The 23,756-nt window shown below is 38.0% G+C and overlaps 1 protein-coding gene across 12 annotated transcripts in view; it reads left to right on the top strand.

The window, feature by feature from the left end:
* SETD5 (SET domain containing 5) overlaps window positions 1–23,756 on the top strand; it is a 76,925-nt gene that overhangs the window by 42,493 nt on the left and 10,676 nt on the right. For 7 of the 12 annotated variants that reach the window (XM_058564082.1, XM_058564058.1, XM_058564100.1 and 4 more), the window contains 11 exons: window positions 2,196–2,438; window positions 3,278–3,426; window positions 3,812–3,929; window positions 4,677–4,786; window positions 5,696–5,948; window positions 6,521–6,604; window positions 7,633–7,890; window positions 8,581–8,901; window positions 9,306–9,548; window positions 14,789–14,918; window positions 23,000–23,244. In XM_058564082.1, coding sequence (XP_058420065.1) covers window positions 2,196–2,438; window positions 3,278–3,426; window positions 3,812–3,929; window positions 4,677–4,786; window positions 5,696–5,948; window positions 6,521–6,604; window positions 7,633–7,890; window positions 8,581–8,901; window positions 9,306–9,548; window positions 14,789–14,918; window positions 23,000–23,244 — 2,154 coding nt within the window. The remainder of the gene's footprint in view (window positions 1–2,195; window positions 2,439–3,277; window positions 3,427–3,811; window positions 3,930–4,676; window positions 4,787–5,695; window positions 5,949–6,520; window positions 6,605–7,632; window positions 7,891–8,580; window positions 8,902–9,305; window positions 9,549–14,788; window positions 14,919–22,999; window positions 23,245–23,756) is intronic. The other 5 variants (XM_058564125.1, XM_058564146.1, XM_058564071.1 and 2 more) reach the window with 1 other exon arrangement.

Genomic DNA, 23,756 nt, shown 5'->3' on the forward strand with positions numbered 1-23,756 from the left:
GCAATAGGCTACATTTGCTGTAACTGCCCCTTTATTTTTGCCTCATTTGCTTAGGGGGGACCTTAAATAGATTTATGGGGCAGTCGTAGCCCTGATCCTAGCTGTTAAGCCCTTTTCTCTTTTATCAGCTAACTATTATAGCTTGCCTCAAGAGATTTGAAGCCTTTTGAAAACTATTGATGACTCTCCCAGAAAACTACACATAAACCCCAAATATTGCTTGCATATATTTCAAGATGTTGACAGGTAGCCCCATAAGTGTGTTCAAATTTATACATTAAAAAAAACGGTCGGTTTATTTTCATTCTCATATCAGTATTCTAGCTTGAGTTACAAATTTTATACTCAGAATTAATTATTAGTAAGAACTCCACCAAAGATCTGGGTGGGAGCCATAAGAATGGGAAGAATTTATCATTTGGATTTTTAAGCCCAAAGTCAAGAGCTTCATTTCTAGAGAGTACACTAAACAGGGTTTCTCACCCTCAGCACTGTTGACATTTTAAACCAAGTAATTCTTGGTTGTTGAGGGGGACTATCTTTTGTATTGTAGGTGGTTTAGCAGCATCCCTGGCATCTGCCCACTAGGTGCCAGTAACACACACCATCCAGGTGTGATAATTAAAAATGACTTCAGGTATTACCACATGTCTCCTTAGGGGCAAAATCACGTCTAATGAGAACCACTGCTCTAAACCCACTGAGATGAGATCTCCAGTACCCTGAAGAATGGGACAGCAGAGTAGGCAGAGTGTATTAGTGAACAACAGCTAATACTGTGGCAAAGGCTTCCAGTATACATTAATTCTAACAAGTCTTAAGTTTAGTGCTCACTCCAGGATACTTAAACCTGGGAGTACTGTTTGGCCACCGCCAATCCCCAGTCTTATAAGCACCCTTAAATCTCAGGTTTTGCACTTTTCTTTTGCTCAGCTGCTACTGACACCTCACGCAAGTGATATTCTGTTCTCAGTGTGTTGGCCTTAAGTGTTTCTTAGATCCTTTGTTTATTGTTCAGTCTTTTTGACATTAGTGAGAAACGTAGAAAAGAGTGGTGTTAATTTTTTCCTTCCAATTCCCTGTTCCTTGGCGAAAGGATGGTAGACGACAGTTAATCAAAACCAGTAGCACAAAAGTGAAAGAAAGCGATTTTTATAATAGGCATAAATGTTTTCTGTATCATTCATGGAAAGTATATTTAATTTTCTTATGCCTGTTTTTGCAAGTTTAGTGTGGACGTGGATTTGCAAGTAGCTTTGGTACTGTAATGTCTTTTCCTCCTAGACATCACTAGTATGACATCATCACTAACAGTGTTTGTTTTGTTTTCTGGTGACACCTTAAGTCTTGAACACCATGGAGGAGAACATGTGTCAGACCTAAGCTGTGTCTCTGTAGCTCAAGCACGTATAAAACTGTCTGTCTAGGATGCTATTGCTGAAATATAATAATCTTTTCTCAGTATCGTCACCATAGAGGGCAGTGGTTTTCCTAGAGAAGAATAGCAAAGTACCTCTCCACGTTTTCTACACTCTACCTTCCCACCCCCCTTCCCCCACCTCACCTCTTCAGAGTGTGGCTATTTAAACTGTCAAAAACAGAATGTTAGAGAAAGAGACTGCAGAAGGGTAACTTTTTCTATGGGAGGCAAGATTATGGGTTATTTGTTTATTTGGGTCACATGTATTTTTAGAATGGACATGTATTAATTGTATAATGAAAATAAGTCACACAAAAACAAAAACATTCTCCTGGAGAGTAGTAAAACAATACCAGTTTGGGCTGGCACGCTAATGCAGATATTCAGTAAGGATTATAATTTAAGCGATGTGATGTTTTGAAGTGTCTCTATTGTTCGTTTTCATGAAGATTTTCTTATGAACTTGATGTCATTCTTCTGATAAGAACAAAATTGATTTTTATGACTTAAAAATGGTCATAAAATCACAGTGATGGGATGGAATTTCCTCACATTATAAATGAGGAAACTGAGCCTTTCTAGAAGTTGTTCAAGGACTCACAGCTCATTGGTAATGAAACCATGACAGAAGCCAGATCACTTGACTCCCAGGCCATTACTCCTTTATGCCACTCCAACTGCCAAGCAAAAAACAAATTTTCTTTGGAAACTCAGCCTGTTTTTCCCCGTTTTTATGCATGGACTCTCTAACCTACCTGACCTTTGTTCTCTACAGAATTCTCCTTCTGAAGCACAGAATTTAGATGAGAATACAACTGAGGGATGGGAAAATCGGATAAGACTGTGGACTGATCAGTATGAAGAAGCTTTCACTAATCAGTACAGTGCAGATGTACAGAACGCCCTTGAACAACACCTACATTCTAGCAAGGAATTTGTGGGCAAACCTGCTATTTTAGACACTATTAATAAGACTGAATTGGCCTGTAATAATACAGTTATTGGTTCCCAAATGCAGGTAAGGACCAAAGACCCTCTAAGTAAGTAGTTGAAATTTTAAGAACCCCGGAAGAGGACATATATTGGAATTACCATTTCTTTCAAATGTACAAGGCCTTAGAATAACAATTTAGCCAGCTATTGAGCATCTTTAACTAAAAGCAGATTATAGTGACTGAAAACTGGATATGTATTTTTAAACTATCTTTATTAACTAAAAATAGATAAATTAGGATAGAAAAATTTATCCAGCCTCAGTAGAAATTATTAAGATTAATAGAAAGCTAAGCTTGTTCTTTCTCATTCTTAAATTTGACATAGAGGCACTAAAATCTTTTTTTTTTTTTTTTTTTTTTTTTTTTTTGCTTTTTTGGTGAGGAAGATTAACCCTGAGCTAACATCCATTGCCAGTCATCCTCCTCTTTTTGCTGAGGAAGATTGGCCCTGCGCTAACATCCGTGCCCATCTTCCTCTACTTTATATGGGATGCCGCTACAGCATGGCTTGACAAGCGATGTGTCTGTCCATGCCCGGGATCCCAACCTGCAAACCCCAGGCTGCTGAAGCAGAGCGCACAAACTTAACCACTACGCCACCGGGCCAGACCACTAAAATCTCAATCATATATTTTTCTTTGGTCTTTTCTTGCCTTTTCAGGGGGTGACAGGTTCACTAGATGGAGCCTGTTTCCTAGAAATGTTGAGCTTTTATCAAATTTAAATTTTTGTGATCGCTGAGCTAAATAACATATACAAATAAAACCTAAAAATATTGGTGCCTTTTCCTCAATTAGGAAATACTCTAAGTGTCTACTAAGCTGTTGCTATTGTCTAATGTTAATACTCTGGTTTTATTCAGCTACAGTTGGGAAGAGTCACTCGTGTTCAAAAGCACCGGAAGATCCTGAGGGCTGCAAGAGATTTGGCTTTGGACACCCTTATAATAGAGTATCGAGGGAAAGTCATGTTACGACAGCAATTTGAGGTCAACGGGCATTTCTTCAAAAAGTAAGAACACCATTCATTGAGCAGTGAGGGCTAAAGTGGGCCTGCCTGAGCACTGTGGGTGTAAAAACAGTCCTGGTTGATAGGATGCTCTTGGGGAAAAGATTGCAGCTCAAATAAGCTCACTTCTGCCTGCTATTTGTGGAGAAGTGCAAATAAATCTGTAAATTGCTTAATGTATAAGGTGGTGATGCCTCCTTTCCAAGCCAAGCATTCTTTGCTTTGTGCTTGTTCTTTAATCAAAAGCAGACAAGCATGTGATGGTTTCCAAGTTTAGGCATTGCCAAGGACTGCTGCTGCTTCTGTCAGCATATGCTTCATATTTGAAGTCATGGGGTGGCCTTTTTATGTGTGCTGAGAATTACAGGAATTTTAATTATATCCCTAGACCATACCCCTTTGTGCTCTTCTACTCAAAATTCAATGGTGTAGAGATGTGTGTGGATGCACGTACTTTCGGTAATGATGCTCGGTTCATCAGAAGATCATGTACACCAAATGCAGAGGTAAGATTTCTATAGCAACTTCTCTTTGTATGGAACCACCAAAGGACAATTTACTGAAGAAGCAGTCTGAAAACTTCACTCAGATTAAGGTCTGTAGATAACAGTATGATCTTTCATTGTAAGAGATGAAAAACAAAAGTAATGATGCTTTTATTCTGACAGGATGGGGGCGAGGAATGGATTTTCTTTAGAGAAGGCAGAAATGGAAAAAAGCAAGTTAGCATTTGCTAAAGAGAAAGAACTAGATTGGATAAGAAGTCAATGAGGTTATATTAAAGAAATTGCCATATAATAGAAGATGTCATTTGGCCCAAGCTAAGCTGTGTGGTTGCAGTTTTTTAGATTTTAGGCAGTAGTGTTGTAAGAGAGATTGTAGACATTTCTAGAATTCATTACTCCGTGTGTAATCAGTGCAGCCACATCAAATGCATCAAGAAAATCCGGAGAGCTTTTCTTACAGGCTAAGGAATTTTAATTCTCTGCTGCAACTGAAAACAGCTTTAAGATGTAGAGCAATGATCTTACCCTGCTTTTTAACATCTCAAGGTTTCTCCATTTATTTCAAGAAGTATCATAAATTTTCAAACAATTACTGTGTAATAGTTTCAAATGAAATTATGGAGTCAAGTAACAGACTACCATAACTCTGAGTGGAGAAAAATTATTTGAATAAAAGGTTTTTTGTCCTTTTATGGAGAGTTCCTGATCTTTATGATAAATCATCAACCATAAGCCTTGTTGATACAGGTACGACACATGATTGCAGATGGGATGATTCACCTGTGTATCTACGCTGTGTCTGCCATCACCAAGGATGCCGAGGTCACCATAGCATTTGATTATGAGTACAGTAACTGGTAAGACCTCTGAAACCTTTCCTAACATGAATGGCCTTATCTTATATATTAAGCTATTCTATTAAGTCTGCTTTTGTTCCTTTCCACTTCCTTCCTTTTTTACCTAATCTTTTTATGAGTAATGCATTTTCTATCTAGAAATTGTGGAGGGAAAGACAGACTTAAGGCTTTTTTTTAGAGACACAGGTACGTAGGATGATACTGCTACACCATTCTAAGCAAGGATGTTTTGGCTTATGCCTCTATAGCAAGAATAGCCAAAAGGGTATGTATGAGACACTCTTAGAAGTTGCAGTAGCATCTGTTGTTATGCACAGAGCACTTGTGCCAGGGGCCATATAGAATGAGAATTTAAAGATTCACCCCATCCACTCAAACCGTGTTATCTAGCTGTATATGACAATGCAGAGAAAGAGATGGCACATCATAGATGAATATGTAATGGGTTTTGTAAAATGGTTGGTTTTTCTCCCTTGATCCTTTTAGGCAAAAAAGGTTATGTGGTAAATTGATGTTCGGCACAAGTACAAGAAGAAAAGGTATTAATAATAAGTAGGGCATCAGTAGGTAAAAGTGAGGACGTGGTGAAGGTAAACGCAAGATAAAAATGGCCAGTTCAGACTGTGTCACTGGTTCACTGCCCACTAAAAAGCATCAAGACAGTGCGTGAATTGAATTTAGTGGAGGCTCTCTTTCCTTTCCACTGACCACATGTAGGGGAAGAAGTGGGGTTATGTAGAGAAACACAGAATATTGAAAGCATTCATAGGACTCTCTAATGTCTCCGTTTAACTTTTTCAAAGATAATACTGGAGGAAATTACTGTACTAATATTTCAAGAGAATGAATGGATAATACAACTGATTTTCAAGGGTACTAAGACAGGTACTTTTGGTTGTTTCCTTGGAGCAGTAATTATAAAGTGGACTGTGCATGTCACAAGGGGAACCGGAATTGCCCTATACAGAAAAGGAATCCCAATGCTGCAGAACTGCCACTCCCACCTCCTCCAAGCCTGCCCACCATCGGAGCAGAGACAAGACGTAGAAAAGCACGACGGAAAGAGCTAGAGATGGAGCAGCAGAATGAGGCTCCAGAAGAGGATAACAACCAGCAACCAGAACAAGTCCCTGAGAAAGTAAATGTATCCAGTGACCATGAGGTAATCTCCCCTGTTCACAGGATGTTGCTATGGTATTGGATCCTCTCCAAATGAAGAGGGTCCCAGGTTGCCACATATTGTTTTATTTAGGGAGTCTGTAGTAACACTTAATGTCCTTCCTATCAAGGTGGGTGCACATTTCATTCATTCTTTTTTTCTTTTTTTACAAAATTAAAAATATCCTTTCAGGGGCCAGCCTGGTGGCGTAGCAGTTAAATTTGCGCACTCCACTTCGGCGGCCCGGGGTTCACGGGTTCAGATCCCGGACGCAGACCGACGCACTGCTTGTCAAGCCATGCTGTGGCAGCATCCCATGTAAAGTAGAGGAAGATGGGCACGGATGTTAGTCCAGGGCTGATCTTCCTCACCAAAAAAAAAAAAGTCCTTTCAGCTACTTGCCAGGTTTCAGTCCAGAGAAGAGGGCTTATCATCTGTGTCTACCATGTGGCCCCACATGAATAACACTCTAAAGCACTAGAAATTGTTTCTGGAGAGTTTTAAGCTGCCAGAAGAAACAGATTGATTTTTCCTAGAGTTTAAGAGTACAGCTGAGTATTGCTTCTGTCTTAAAGGAAATAGACAATCCAGAAGAAAAAGTAGAAGAAGAGAAAGAAGAAGTTACAGATGACCAGGAGAACCCAGCTCATAGCAGGAGGGTGAGTACCTTCTAACATCCTTTTGTTCCTGCTAATTCCTGCTACCTAGAGCATGTGAACCCCTTCTCTTCTGAGTTTGTATCAGCTCATTTCTTTGACAAGATACTATACCTATAAATTACAATTTGGGCTTTTTGTATAAACAGATTTCATTATAATTTTCTTCCTTTTTTTCCCATAGACACACACACATAGTAGTTGTCTAGTGACTGTTATCTGATGATGGTCTTAGAGATTTCTTAGATTTGGAAACAGTCTGGTTTTGAAAAAACTGCCTGGTCAAAACAGAATATCTATCTTGGGGCTACTTGCTCCGACTTAGGAATTTCCTAAGTTTGTGTGAGTTTTGACATTTAAAAACAGCCATTTCAGTCATATGGATTCAAAACTTCTACTTTTTTGCTGTAACCAGCCATGTTTATTTCTGTCCCTGAGAAGAAGAAAATCTTCTTGGTTATTTTTGAACTCTGAAAATGCAAAGAAAATTTGATTTTAATGGTTATTTTTCTTGTGTATTAAAAAGTTTCAAAATAACTGACCTTTTTTGAAAAGTTCAGATTTGACCTTGCCTTCCTTTACAACTCTTTCAACATTAAAAATCAAATATTTTGGGAGCCGGCCCGGTGGCGTAGTGGCTGGGTTTGCACACTCTGCTTTGGCAGTCCGGAGTTCACGGCTTTGGATCCCAGGCATGGACCTACGTACCACTTAACAAACCATGCTGTGGCAGGCATCCCACATATTAAAAAAAGTAGAGGACGGTAGGCATGGATGTTAGCCCAGGGCCAGTTTTCCTCAGCAAAAAGAGGAGAATTGGCAACAAATGTTAGCTAGGGGCTAATCTTCCTCACCAAAAAAAAAAAAAGAAATATTTTATTTTTAGTTTTTATCTTATGTTCTCCAACACATATGTCATCTTAGTGGTAGTTTCTATAAATGTCTAGAAATTTCCATTAATAATACTTCTGAAAAGCTATCCCCTCCTCCTGGTTGAGGCTTCCTCCTATGCTAATGCTGTTTCTTTCTAGACCCGGGAAGATAGGAAGGTCGAAGCCATCATGCATGCTTTCGAAAACTTAGAGAAAAGAAAGAAGCGGCGGGATCAGCCCTTGGAACAAAGCAACTCTGACATAGAGATTACTAGCACCACCTCAGAGACTCCTGTGGGAGAAGAAACAAAAACTGAAGCCGCTGAGTCTGAAGTTAGCAACTCTGCTTCAAACGTTGCCATCCCGAGCACCCCACAGAGTGTTGGAGTGAACACCCGGAGGTCTTCGCAAGCAGGGGTAAGAGATGAGACAAGACTGCAGGCCTTAAACGCCTGTATTTTTGCTACTGTCAATTACTTATCTTTTGGAATAGTTAAAATAGGCATTTTTGTCTTTGCCTTATATTGCAATACATAAGGCTGTTTTCATCAGCTGATTTGTGGGATTTAGGGAGACAAAATTTGATGACTAGACACTCAGACTAGAATGGAACTTCATACTGTTTCTGACAGATAAATTGTTGATGGTGAGTTCATAAAAATTATTTGGTTTCTCTTTTGGCCCTTCTGTATAGCACTTATGCACCTGACCTTTCATAGGATTCTCAGGACAGTCTTTCCCTTCCCTACCCTAGACATGAATTCTAAACCTTAAAGCTAAAACTTCGGTATCTGGGAAAGAACCAAGGGAAATATTATCTTCTGTGCTAAGAACCCTAGAATTAGGTGGTTACCTTCAGCTGACTTTTGACCTATTTTATAAATACTAGAAAAAGAACTAACCAACCAAGACATCTACCTACAGCCTCTTTAGCTGATTTAAATGTATAAATTTTTATAAGGATTACATTTGAAACTAGTGTTTCTAAATGCTCACTTTTTTTTTTCACGAGTAAACATTCAGAATGCTTAAAGTGAATAGGAAACTGAATTGAATGTTTGCTGATAAGAAATTTCTGGTACGCATTTCACTCTGCTGTTGTTGTAGGATGTTGCTGCAGAAAAACCAGTCCCCAAACCACCTCCAGCAAAGCCTTCTCGGCCCCGACCGAAGAGTCGAATTTCTCGGTACCGGACCAGTTCAGCCCAAAGACTAAAGCGTCAGAAGCAGGCCATTGCACAGCAGGCGGAGTTGTCACAAGCTGCCTTGGAAGAGGGAGGAAATAACAGCTCAGTAACTCCTACTGAAGCTGGAAGTATAGATAGTTCAGGAGAAAACAGGCAATTAACAGGGTCTGACCCAACTGTGGTATCAGTTACTGGATCCCACATCAACCGTACTGCATCTAAATACCCCAAAACCAAAAAGGTGAGTCATGAATACATCTTCATGAGTCTAGTCTGGCAAGGGCTGTGTCTTAGTAAAGTGAGAGGACCTGTAATCCCCATAAAAAAAACAAATAGTCTGAGTATTATTAGAGGGAAAATTTTGTCAAAATGCTTTGATGCCGGAGCTGAAGCCACCTTGCTATCTTTCTTTTGTCCCCATAAGTTTTAGGCAGAGCTTAAATTGCTGGTAGCTGGAATTATTCCTTGGTCACAGAGAGGGTGAAGGAAGATATCCTTGCATTCTGAATGCCCAAATCGTAGTCTCTGCACCTGCTGTATCTGCTTCTGTCCTAGTTTTTAGATGAGGTTTGTCTTTGTGAACTTCACTGCTGCCTCTGGCTTTTTCATCTGCAGTATCAACTGACAATCTCTTTTTTATCTTAGTATCTAGTTACAGAATGGTTGAATGACAAAGCGGAGAAGCCAGAATGCCCTGTTGAGTGCCCTTTACGTATCACCACGGATCCAACTGTACTGGCAACGACCCTGAATATGTTACCTGGTCTTATCCATTCCCCGTTAATTTGCACCACCCCCAAACACTACATTCGTTTTGGCTCACCCTTTATCCCAGAGAGGCGTCGAAGGCCCCTTCTGCCTGATGGCACGTTCAGCTCCTGTAAAAAGGTATGTCTACGTTTATGTGGGTTTTTTTTTTTTTTTTGACCTCGGGTGCCTGTAATTGTGACATATCTAACACATTCTCTAGATAGCCACTCTCTGCCCACGTGAGTTTACAATGAGTTAATTGTTCAGCCATGAATACTGATGTATCAAGAGTCAGTGGGACTAAGGTGGGATGTATACTGCATTTTTGGTGCTCAATTTGTGAGTATTCCCTGTTGTCTTTTCCGAGAGCCCTTGAGGTTACTGAGTTGAGAGCACACAGCATTTGATGACTGCATAGGGAGGGATGTTTTGTGGGTGCTCTTGTGGTCTTGGTTAACATGTCTATTTGTGATTATTGTGTGAGACTGGGCCCCGGGTAATCTAGAGCACTGTTGCATAAGTAAAAAATGATCAAATTGTGTTTTGAATTAATTCAATCACTGTTATCATTTGAATGAGAGTAGAGGAAGCGTCCTATTACAATTGGCATAATTCATGTACCTTGATCAAATGACAAGTTGGACTGTTTATTCCCTAGTGAATATGGAACCTACTATAAAATTCTCTCTCTCTCTCTCCCCCTTCCCCTACATCCCCCCTCTCTCCTCTCTCTAGTTACGTATTGTTTTTGGATCTAGTGGCAGTAGTGTTTGGTTGTTTGTTTTTGGAATGCTCGCTCTTAATTCTCAGAAGCTCTACATATTTTCCCAAAGTGACTCTCAGGAATAGATCACTCCCTCAGACCTGTAATGTCGTTTTTGTGTTTCTAGAAGTATAGGACACCCTTTCATGTGGTCTTCCTTTGAGGTAGAGTCTGTTCCCTGGAACATCCTTTTCTCTTATCCTCAGATCTGGATTCAGGCTGCCTTCCTCAGTGTCTGCCATTGCCCTCCTCCACTGGCATCACGTACATGAGGATGCTGCATGTAGATTATTTGATGTGATGAAGTCTCCAACTCCAGGCAGGTCTTCCCTGACTCCTCCAAACTTAAAGCTTTTCTCTCCCCAAAGAGCAGAAGTTATTTCTTGGGGGGTGGGGGGAATGAAAGATGAGCCGAAGTGGTGTGGGATATGGAGGGGAGGAGGGCAACAGGGATCTGTGCACAAAGGAAGGGCATTACCACTGAATGAGCAGCATACACTGAAGAAAGTCTTCCTAATCACACATCTTACCTAAGTATTTAAGTCACTTACTGGTTTATTTGGGGGAAATTCCCAAGTAAAAGGACTCCTAAAGATTTGACCATGAGATCTTTGCCAAAAGGATTTGTAGATAACACATGCAATAACATGAGTAACTTTCAGGTGTCAGAAATTTTTAAAAAATGACAACTTTCTTAAGGAAAAAAAAAGACTAAAAATTTGCCTAAGTGATAAAGGAGGGTTGGGTCTTTGGGGATACTTCTTATACGAAGTCACTTATTTTGGATCTTAGAGATTAACTGAGAGGGGAAAAAAATTGCCATTTGATGAGCATTATGTTTAACCTTATTCTCTAATTATTGGAGAGTTGTATTAACTCTAGTATGGCATGCAAAGCTGATCTTCCTATTATGTTTAGCTCAGCCCCTCATTAAGAGTAACAGCTCAAAATCTTAACTACAATTTTCAGAGTAGTATTGAACAATTAGAGAATGTGTAGATATGGTCTTTAGTTTGGAGGAGCAAGTCAAGAGATGTCTTACTATATCTATGAAAGAAACTGTTTTCTTTTATTCTGTCTTTGGCTGGACATAGTACAGGACTTCTAAGGTGGTTAACTGTTGAAGCATTTTATCAAGCCAGATAGTAGATTCTCCTATTTTGGTCCTTCTAGAAGGGTAGACAGTTATTTAGTACAGATTAATAGTCAAGTCTGAATTGTAAGTAGTATGGTCTAGCCTCTTGAAATGCCACCTTGAACATTCTGGTGACGAGTTATAATCTTTTTTATTCCCATCTTGCTTTTCCAACTAGCAGTCCTGTGAAAACAAAAAACGTGTAGGAATATGACCTCAAATATGATAGAAAATCCATTTCTTAGAGCTCTTTTTACCTGGTTATGGTTTAGGACTTGTATCTGTGGCTCATCTTTGTATCTCCACTGGCAACAGATAGAAATCCCATTTATCTCATGTCCATGTTATATTCTCCAAATGTGTTGGACCATCCTTAGTCTTGTTTTATACAGGCTCTACGCAGGCAGTTTTATCTTTATGTGTCATACCAGTCTTTCGGAAGCATTCAGGCTAGGTACTCTGAATTATCATAGCAAAATTATCTTACTTAAATAGGTCTTTTAAAATTGTTAAAGTTTGGATCTGAATTAAGTTTGCAGCTTTAATATTTGCTGTCAACATAGCAAGATTATGTTACAAAACAAGAATGTAACTTTTTATGGAGCCAAATTAATGAATTTGGGTCTTTTATCTAGAAATTGAACTCAGCTTTATCCTGGGTGGGAATGGAGAAGAGTTATTTTTAGGTTGGTTAGAAAGTATTCATCTAGCACAGGACCTAAGAAGATTTCCATGCTTAAACAAAATTGTAATAAAGTTCTGAAAATCCCTCAGAGGAGAATATAAGTTCAACAGATAAGAAAAACCATCCTCCATGAGATTAGTTAGAACAGTGTGTATTCCGAATAGGCCTACTGTTTCATATCTGATTAAAGGAGGTAAAGGCCTCATAAATTAAAAACAGTGTAAAGTTGCATATGTATATTTGCACCCAGATTCTTAGAGTATCTGAAAGAACGTTTTATGATGTCCCTGGAGTTTCCAAATTAAATTGAATGATAGTTCTTAAAAAGCACGTATCTTTTGTTGGATCTTACTTCACTTCTTATCTTAGAATGGAAGCATTTATAAGTGGCTGACACACCTTTTAGTAGCTTCCCTCCTTGTTCCCTGTAAATCTTCCGTAAACTTACCTTGTAGTCATAATATATGTGGGGCATTTAGTCTCCTAGATTTCTTAGAAAACTGTCCTGACTGAAAATGAAACACTGTGCTTTGCATTGGTATTTCATTGTATACACTGGAGGCTTGTTAATCTTTGTATCTTTATACATAACATTGAAATTTGTTGAATGGGTTCTCGCTGAACATGTGTGCCATACTGTACTACAAGCTTTCTTCACATACGTTATCTCACTTAGCCTTCAGGACAACCCTGTGAGGTTGGGATTATTGGCTTCGATTTACAGGTCCAGAAGCCTTGGCTCAGAAGGGTTCAGTAATTTGCCCAGAGTTAGGCAGCTAGTAAGAGGCACAGCCAAGTTTCAACCCAGATCTTGAGACTCCAAAACCCAAATTACTTCCTTGCTCTTTCCCCATAGTAATGAGACCCTTTAAAAAATATTTCTGTCTTCCATCTCTGAGCTTCCTAAAAAACTCTTTAATACAGAATTTCAGAGAAGGAAGAAATGTACTTTTGACCTTAATAACTGTAGCTAGAACTCAGGGGATGGGGTGTCTGAAGTTAATTTATTATCCCTAGGAGTGACTGGAACTTGTTAGATGCAAACAAATGTTCATATTCCTTTTTTTGGTCCTAAAATACTGTGTAGACATAGGATAGGGCCAGGAGGAATGGGTTTGATCATGTTTCCTGTGTTTGACCTTATAGCTAATCATAGCAGCATCTTATTCCTTAGAATGCCCCTGTCCTGGTTTTATTTTCCCTTTTGGTAGTCATCAGATCCAGAATGTATATTCTTTTATGGGTGTATCTACTTGACACTGGAAATATAAGAAATTAACTTCTCTTGGAGGAAAGCACAGTGACCCCAAATGAGTCCTGTCATCTGCTCTGAAAAGAAAAACTTGTACTAAAAGTATCTGTAACAAAGGATTTTTCACTCATTTTGTCCTCCTGGGCCTGATTTTCCCCGTGTATACAATGAGTGCTTTGGACAGGGTGACCTCAAAGGTCTCTTCTGAGTTGTAAGGAGCTATGGGTTCTGACAGTTCATCTTTACTTCAATATTCTGTGTGTAAGAGAGTTCATTCTTAGTCTTGTTTTGGCTTTTAGAGACCTGGTCATATCCCAAAATGTTGATGTGATTCACTTGACTGTTGAGATCTCTTTTTTGTATACTACTTCTTTCTTGTCTCCTTATGTGTATCGTTTTATTTTTGTTTTCATTTGGCAGACCACCATGCCATTTACATGATGTAAAATTTTTCTTGGTGAAGTTTTCCTTACAATATTTCCCAAGAAATAATTATTTCCTAAGTTTCTAAGAGGGTAAATCTACTAGAATTGCTCTCTTTGGTGAAGAGAATATTTACTTACCTGTAATGCTTGTTCTGTAAAGGTGTAAAATTATTAATCACCTTTACTCTTCCTACTTGGGGGAGGGTCTGACTCAGACATTGATGTTTATCAAAATTCGATCTGTCTTATGTCAGGGCAGGAGAGCCACAGAGTGGTGAGCAACCTACAACTGTATATCTTAAGAGAACACAATTACAGGTAAGAAATTTTCTCTCTTCCACAGGATGCATAATCTTATTATCCTAATCTTTGCAGGCTGGCTTTCTGACCTAAATTTATTTCTCATCATTTTAGATTCTAATATAAAAAAAAATGTGACTGATTAGAGAGCTCTTTTTGACTTTTTCCCCTTTTTGATTTCTGCAGAAGGTCATTTATTCTGGTGATTTGCATTATTTGTGCATAAGTTAACCAAACTACTTGATAGGGAGAAAAAACTCATAGGATATTCCATCTGAGAGTAGACCTTTTGGTAGGAGTATTTTGGTACCTGTAGTGAAGAGCTGTTTATTCTCATTCAGAGTCTTCTGTGAATCTTTTCTGTTACCTCTTCAGATGTCCCCAGCACAGGGCAGACAATTCTTAAGAGATCTTTTATCTTCCTTCTAGGCACTTATTTTATGTACTAGTTTTATCCTACATGATCAGTCTCTCTTAAATAAATGCCAAGATTTCTTCCTTATCTCTTCCCATTTACCCCATTCTAAGCAGTGTGAAAAGTTGAATAATCATTTTTTGTTGGTTTTGGTTTTTTGCTGGGATCTCATTATGTGTAATTCAGGATTTCTCAATTTTGCCCAGTAGGAGGCATTGATGGGGCAATATTCTAATATGCTGGAATACAAGACAATAAACACTTGACTGTGGAACTGAATGAGTGTGTTGGATTGCTTTTCTCACCAGTTGCTATGTAATGACCTGGTTAATGCATTTGAAATAGGTATACTAAATAGTTTTAAATGATTATTGATAATTCTCTGGTTCTTTTCCCGTTATAGCGCTGGATAAAGCAAGCCTTGGAAGAAGGGATGACTCAGACATCATCTGTACCCCAAGAGACTAGAACTCAGCACCTATACCAAAGTAATGAGAATAGCAACTCTTCTAGTATCTGCAAAGACAATGCAGGTACGTATCTCAGACCTTTCTGAATACATGAGCAATTATTATTTCAGATCCACATAAAAAATTTCAGTATGAATGCTTAAAAAGTCTGGTGCAGGGGCCGGCCCGGTGGCATAGTGGTTAAGTTTGCATGCTCTGCTTCGGCGGCCCAGGGTTCGCAAGTTCTGATCCCAGGCGTGGACCTACACATCGCTCATCAAGCCACGCTGTGGTGGCATCCCATATACAAAATGGAGGAAGATGGGTACAGATGTTAGCTCAGGGCCAATCTTCCTCACCAAAAAAGGAGGAAAAAAAAAAGGTCTGGTACAAAAAAGAAATGGCATTGTTCTCTAAATAGTTACTTTACAAGAGGAGGAGAGATCTCAAGTCCGGGATCGCTTTTCCCAGGACGACAAAGAAGGAACTAGACAGTGTACAGATAACAGCAGAAATGGTTATAAAACAGTTAGATACAGTTAAAGTAGTAAGTTTAAGAAATCTATATCCATATTTATAAGAGGGGAAATAAGCAAGAATGATGAGGGACACTTCAGGAAAGAATGAAAGTTGTGGGTGATTTAGTTGGTAGGGCGTGATTGAAGGGGCAGGGGATGAATGAAATGAAAAGTTATTCTAAATTGATTGTTTTCGAAAGAACTTGCACAATTTTTTAGTGTAAAATTTTTTTAGAAGACGTGGCCTTGAATCTAATCTAAAGTCCTCATGAGTTTTTAAACTAGAGGGTCATGAAAAATCATCTGGTCCCATTGGTTTTCACAGTGACTGGTACAGGATTTTTAATTGAATTGCAATTGAAAGCACTGGTGCATGAATTTGTGTTACCAACTTAACTTACTTTGGGACAATCTTCTTACCAAAGTTTCTCCTGTCAGTATCAGCTTAACTGAAAAGTTCTCTGTGATTTCCATAAGTTTATCTTTAAATCAGTTTTGTGAATATTATGCAAACAAAATACTGAAATAAATTAGATGCTAAAGGTCATCTAAGACTACAGTGAACATGATAATATTTCAGATTTCCCTAAAAACCACTTCATTGTTTCTATTCAGTGACTTGCTAAGTAAAATGAACTTGAAATTAAATAGATTTGTACTAGTAATATCTGTTTTATCTTAAAATTCTGTAAAATTGTGTATTTGGAAAAGAGTAGAGTACTAAAAGTATATATTTTCAAATTATTGACTTAGCGTATTCTTTCTCTAGATTGGTATACCGTATCACATGTATAACCTCAGGATAGTAAAATCCCAGTGTAGAACATCTGGAAGATAAATGATACCATGTATTTAAAATATTTTACTCTCTTCATTAAAGAGTAGGGAGATTTGCTCAAACTAGATTAATATAAAGAAATGCTGATACCAGATTTCCATCAATATTATCAATTTATTGGCAGCTTTTACAGTATAGTAAGAATATAACTTAACTGAAATCTTCTGTCTTGTATATACACATTCACACATTTATATTGTGTGTGGTGTGTGTGTTATGTATTTGAGGTTGGGAAAGGGAGATTGTATAGCAGTTCATGTCCTGACTGGCAGAGAGACTCATAGGGAAAGTGCCTTTGTTACTACGTGCCCTGGTTGGAATGGAATTAGGCCTGTTAGTCACCAACCTTTATTGAACTTCTGCTCTCATCTCTAGTAGTGAAAAACATTCAGAGGACACACCTTGCCCTTAAGGACCAACATAAACAGAAGGAAAAGATTTAATTAAAACCGAGCAGCAGTCAAATGAATGACTTGGGATATTGCTACAAGTTAGTGTAAGTCCTGAGGAATTATTTTAATTTGTTGGTGTAGTTTTCTTTTTTCAAAAAGACCAAGGAGATGTTAAGAAAGAGAGACAGATTGGTATAGTAGAAAGAATCCAACAGACCTGAATTTGAAGACCATCTCTACCATTTACTAACCTTAGATGTTGGGCAAGTTACTAAATATCTCTGAGCCTCACCTGTAAAATGGGAATAGTAATGGCTGTTTTTAGGGCTAATATGAGATTAAATTAAATGATGTATATAAAATGCTTAGTGCAGTATCAGACCCATCATAGGAATTATTACTGTCATTTTTCTACACAAAATACTCTTTCTTGTCCAGTATTTATGGAACATGTACAGAAATTAGTCAGATACTAGGATACATTAAAGAGTCTAAGCTCCTAAAAGCTAGCGTTGTATAGAAATGAAAGGTAACTATTTAGATAGGGGAAGGCATAATGTACATTATTTGTTAATAATGTGACTGTATACTTAGAATAGCCTAAATAATCAACTGAAAAATTAGTAAGTTTAATAAAACCTCTGGATAGAAGGGTGCATATGCAAAAGTTCATGGCACTTATAGACTGAGAAAATCGAATGAAGGAAAATTTTTCATTCTCAAACTTAACAAAACTAAGAAACTGCTTAGGAATAACCTTAGTGGGACATGTGGTACAAACCATTACTAAGAAGTATTTTTAAAGTCTTGAGGAAATGAGAAATTCCATATTCCTTAATGGAAAGAATGAATATAATCAATATCTCTCTTTCTCCCTTTGTCTCTCTCTTTGGCTTCGTATACTTGCCATCAAACTAGCTTGATTTTGGAATTCGATTAAATGATCTTGAAGTTTATCTTAAATAAACATGAGAGTAATTAAGAAAAAATTGAAAGAGTAATGATGAAGAAGTACTTTCCCTAGAAGTATAAAACTAACTTCTAATGTGAAGCTGGAAGCTAGTAATTAAATTAGTATAGTGCAGGTGAAAAAATGAAACAGGCCTTATATAAATGAAAGATTTGGTAAATTATTCTGGAATTTTTACTTAGTTGAGGGCTTGAAAAGAGTTAGATCCTTGCCAAAGCAAATTCTGTGCACATTCAAATCTTTTTTTAAAAAAGTCAAACTTGAATAAACAATGTTTTTCTGTCTATATTGCCTCTGAACTAATAGAGGACAAATATATTGGGACAAAGGATTTGCAGTAAAAATGACAGGCGAGTAATATCCTTACTAGCAATTTGGTAAGATTTATCATATGCATTGAAAATATTCATACTCCTTAACCTAGTAGTTGTTCCTGTAGGTATCTGTTCTACAAAAATAGACATGGACCAAAATTTTTGTATAAAGTATTAGTCCTAGAATTATTAATAATTGCAAAAATACACAAGATAAAAACAACCTGGATTTCAGTTATAAAGGAATAGTTCAATTTGTAGTTTATCTGCTATGTGCACATACTTTTGATGGAATACTACACAGTATCATTAAAATTTTTACTCTTGATTCATTTTATCAAATGAACTCCCCAAAAAACAGCGCAGTACTACTTTTGAATTAGATTTCAATGATCTGAATCTTGAATCTGTAAGAATATTAAAAATATAGTATTATAACCAAATAAAATTTGTCCTAGGAATGTAAGGGTGGTTCAGCATTTGAAAATTATTCACATACTGAATTTATGAGCAGGCCAAATGGAGGAGGGGGAGTAATAGCACAGTAAATGTGAATTTAATGATAAACCTAATAACATACTTAGGACTTTTTTTTTTACTTCTATCTGAATACAGTTGCTAATTATGCTTCATGCTGAAAACTGGTTACATTAAGCCTTAAAATGGGTTATCAAATTATCCCATTAGTGGGGCTGGCCCAGTGGTGCAGGTGGTTAAGTGCGCGTGCTCTGCTGTGGCGGCCCAGGGTTCACCCGTTCGGATCCCGGGCGTGCACCGACGCACTGCTTGTCAGGCCGTGCTGTGGCGGTGTCCTATATAGAGTAGAGGAAGATGGGCATGGATGTTAGCCCAGGGCCAATCTTCCTCACAAAAAAAAAATATATATATATATCCCATTAGTACTATTATTTAACAATGTCTAGAATTGTTAGTGAAAGTGATTACAAAAAAAAAACTGAGATATAAGTATTAGTAAAGAGGATGTATGTGTTATCGTTGTGTACAAATAATATGCTTATCTACCTGGAAAAGCCTAAAGAATTAACTGAAAAACTGGTAGAGATCAATAGGGTAGCTTGGTACAAAAATATATAAACATTTTCTTATATGTTAGTAACATTTGGATAACATAAAGGGGGAAATATGTCCAATTCACAGTAGTAACAAAAAATAGAGAGCACTGGCAAGTAAACCTAATTAGAAATGTGACAAATCTATAGGAAGAAGGCTATAAATGAAGGCATGAGTAGCTGAACGATTGTGCCATGGTGCTGAGTGAGAATTCTCCCCAGGTTACTCAATGAACTTCATAAAACCCCAATCAAAATTCTAACTTTTTTTTTGGTAGTAACAGCATGGTTGACAAATGATTTCTGCAGTTCGTTGTCATGAACCACTATGCTAGAATAGCCAAATATTTTGGAGAGCTAGAGTAGAATAACTGGAATTGCCCAAACAATTTTACTAAAATATATGTCAATATTGATGCCATTTGGACAGCAAGTGTACAAAATAACATTCAGAACTAAACCCAGTATATGTAAGAATCTAATAGGATAAATGTCATATTTCAAATCAATGGAGAAATTATAATTATTCTATGATTATAAAAGATTTTGGAAGAATGTGCTAGCCTCTTGGCATGTGAAAAGGATAGATAATCACTACCTCATTCTAAAGTATGTTTTATTTGAGTTACATTCAAAAATTGAATATGGAGATAAAAGAAAAATAGGCCAATATTTTTATAGTCTTGGGGTGAGGCGGCAAAGACATTTATGATGTCAGAGGCAGAAAATGAAATGATGGATACATTTGACTAAATAAAAATATAAAACATTGAATAGCCAAAGAAGACTATTGATGAAATTAAAAGGCAGATAGCAAACTGGGAAAATATAATTGCAACGTTTTTGACAAAGGGTCAACATCCTTATTATTTAAAGACCCCTTACAAATGAAGAGCTAAATCAACACCCCAGTAGGATGCAGGCTAAAGGCCATTCATTAGCAGACAGTTCATACAAGAATAAATACAAAGCTAGTGAGCCTAAGGAAATATTCTTTTGGTTTAACAATCCTACATCTACCAATTTGTCCTAAAAAGTAAACAATTGCAGAAATATGTAAGAGCAAGATTATTGGTCATTGAGACGTATTTATAATAGCAAAAAATTGAAAAATACTTAAAGTGATCAAAGGGTAAATTTTGGTGATATGAATGCCATACAGTCATTAAGAACTGAATTGTAGATTTCTATTCATTGTCATGGAAAGATTTTTTACCATGTATTTCTGAGTGAAAATAGTAAGTTATTAAGCAGTGTGTGTGATTTAGACAAGCATCAATAAGGCCATGTCAAGAAAGGGATCTAGGTGAAAATACTCCGGGATATTAGCAGTACATTAATTTGTGGGTATGATTTCATGTTATATTTGTGTTTCGGTGTGTGGCTGTTTGTTTATATAATCTTGAAAATTATTTGAGTAAAAGTAAAGAACCATAAAAGATGGATAGATTTAACCACATAAAATTTGAAAGCTAGGTGTGGCAAAAATAAAAAGAGTAAAAATGAAACTTGAAAACAAAATTTGTAAATATGTTGCTATTCATAGGAAAAGGTAGGCAAATGACCACTGGCCTGTAAACTTCATAAGGGCAGACATTAGGTCTGTTTTGTTGGATATGATCTCATAAGTACTCAGTACATATATTTTAAATGAACTGTAAGTTGATTCATGGGTGGGAGAGTTCTTCCGTACTTGCTAACTTTTCTACGATGAACTTCATCACTTAGATAATTGCCTTTAGTAGTTACAGTGTTGGACCTACCAGTATGGTGGTCTTTTAAAAGATTCACTGTTTAAGACTTGAAATATATATAAAAGGTATTCTAAATATAAGTGATGAATCACGTGTTTGTTTATACCTAGGCGCTTTACAAAAGGAGAAAAGAAAAATAAGAAAGAAAACAGTATCTGGAACAAAAGGAAAATATGACTATACTTCCAATTTAGGAGAATAAAAAATTCTCAGATATCAGAAAAGAAAATATACATCTCCAGTATTTTTTGCATTTATTCTTCACTCTCTATTTCAGAGTCTACTCCACTAGTTCAGTGCCTCAGAACTCTTTCTACTAACTACTCCATTAACACCAAGTAGTTTCCCAGTGTCCAGTCTCATCCTAACCATTGCTGCCAGAGTAATCTTCCTGAAGCATGGCTCTGATCATGACCTGCTATCCCAAAACTTCCTCAAAGGCTTGGAATCACTTCACTCCTTCCACCAAGCCTTGGGGATATAATTTAACCTAGTGATTAAGAATGTAGATAGGAACCAGATTACATAGTCTTTATCTTTCTATACATCAACTTCCTCATCTTTAAAATGGGGATGATGATGATGATAATAATAATAGTGCTGGATTTATAGAGTTGTTCAAATTAATTCACATGAAGTATGTAATATAGTACCTGCTTAAAAGCATAATTATTTTTTTAACTAACACATGGCAGTATGATCAGCTCTATTGAGGTTCTTAGACTATATTAAACATGTTTTTATGTTATCTCTTTCTTACAAATTTGTAAACTCTTTTAAATAAAATATATGATGACTATTTCCCCTCACATACCTAGTTCAGTAATTTCCATATGGTAGGTGTTAAGTAAATAAACATCTTTTAACTGTAAATGAAAGTAGACTTTTCCTCTGAGAAAGTGAGGTAGGTGCATTACCCTGAGTGGTCACTAAAATATATAGTGTAGTAACTTCCTCTTTCAGTGGACCTAAGAGGTATAAAAAGTAGGATATTTCGATCAGAAAAAGAATACCAGCCTAGCTTTTGAAAATAGTTGGGAGTAGTTTTTGTAGAAATCATTTCACACTTTGAAACACTCTAACTAGGGGCTAGATAAAAGTCAGGTAATCATATATAAGTCTTTCCTACTAAAGCAGAAATTACACATTATGGAAAGAGCTGCTGAAAAATGGCAAAACTATGTAAGAGAAGATAAAAGGAGTATGGAGTTAGCATTCCAGAAGCTTGAGCTCGTGATGTGCCAGTTAAATAGAGGGTGATTTTAACTAAGTGACACAGATTTGAGATTTTCAGAAACTCAATGTAAAAAAATAAATGTATAGGGGCCGGCCCGCCCGGTGGTGTAGTGGTTAAGTTCGCACGCTCCACATCGGCAGCCCGGAGTTCATGGGTTCAGATCCTAGGTGTGAACCTATGAACTACTCTGTGGCAGCATCCCGCATACAAAATAGAGGAGAATTGGCACGGATGTGAGCTCAGGGCCAATCTTCCTCACCAAGAATAAATAAATAATAAATTTATATTTTCCACTGGAAGAGATTAAATCAGCTTCCAGGGATCAGTCATTAAGAATGTCAGAGTCATCTGGCAATTCTCTGGGGGATAGAGAGTTTGGAGAATAGTGTGGCAATTAAAGAGTTTCTTTGGGCCTTTGGTTTGATTGCAGGTGATAACAATGGGATGAGGCAAAAGAGGAGTTAAGAGGGAGCTGGCCCGGTGGCTTAGCGGTTAAGTGCGCGCGCTTCGCTTGGCAGCCCGAGAGTGGGCAGGTTCGGAGCCCAGGTGCGCACCGACGCACCGCTTGTCAAGCCATGCTGTGGCGGCGTTCCATATAAAGTAGAGGAAGGTGGGCACAGATGTTAGCCTAAGGGCCAATCTTCCTGGGCAAAAAGAGGAGGATTGGCGTCGGATGTTAGCTCAGGGATGATCTTCCTCACAAAAAAACAAAGAAAAAAAAGAATTAAGAGGGGCCGGCCCGGTGGCGCAAGCGGTTAAGTGCGCGCGCTCCGCTGCGGCGGCCCGGGGTTCGCTGGTTCGGATCCCGGGCGCGCACCGACGCACTGCTTGGTAAGCCATGCTGTGGCGGCGTCCCATATAAAGTGGAGGAAGATAGGCACCGATGTTAGCCCAGGGCCGTCTTCCTCAGCAAAAAAGGAGGAGGATTGGCGGATGTTAGCTCAGGGCTGATCTCCTCACAAAAAAAAAAAAAAAGAATTAAGAGCCATTGTGGGGTAGAGATTAATGGCTTTACTACAGAGCCTCCCTTTAAGCTGTGGTTTCAGTCTCATCCAAGCTTTGTATTTCACAGACTTGTTGAGCCCATTAAAGAAATGGAAGTCTCGCTATCTGATGGAGCAGAATGTCACCAAGTTACTGCGGCCTCTTTCTCCAGTCACACCACCCCCTCCCAATCCAGGCTCAAAGAGCCCCCAGCTGACCACACCTGGCCCATCTCACCCAGAAGAGGAGTGTCGAAATGGATACAGCCTCATGTTCTCACCAATCACGTCTCTTACTACTGCTAGTCGCTGCAATACTCCTCTGCAGTTTGAGGTGATTTGGGTTTGGTTGTTGGGAGTGCTGAATATGAAAATCATCATTTGCACCTCCTCATTTCAAATATAATATCATTCCAAATGTTTCTTTACCATGTTCCTTGCCTGTCTCAGCAAGAGAATGGGAAACCTCAGGGTCAGTGTGACCTCTTACCTGGTAGCCTCTCATCTTGGCAGTCCCCATACTTCCCAAAGTAGGAATAGTGCTAGCACAGATGACATTCATCTGTCTTTTGCATGCAGTCCATCAGTCTCCATAACTTTAGGTAGTAAGCATGCTAGATCTCCATCTTGATCTTTATACCTTGGTTAAAATAGGCCTCTAGCTGCTTGGTAACCATTAATGACACCAGCCTGAGAGCTCAGATTATACTTATTGATCTTGTCTTCGTTTCTAGGCCTTTAAATCAGTGAAGTGTCTTCCCTGTTGTTCTGTATTCTTGTTGTGGCCTCAGTGAACAGAGATTTAGAAGGCATCGGGGTATGGTTTATAGCAAATGAGGGGTTTTT

Source organism: Diceros bicornis, chromosome 2, assembly GCF_020826845.1.
Source record: "Diceros bicornis minor isolate mBicDic1 chromosome 2, mDicBic1.mat.cur, whole genome shotgun sequence".
NCBI lineage: Eukaryota > Metazoa > Chordata > Mammalia > Perissodactyla > Rhinocerotidae > Diceros > Diceros bicornis.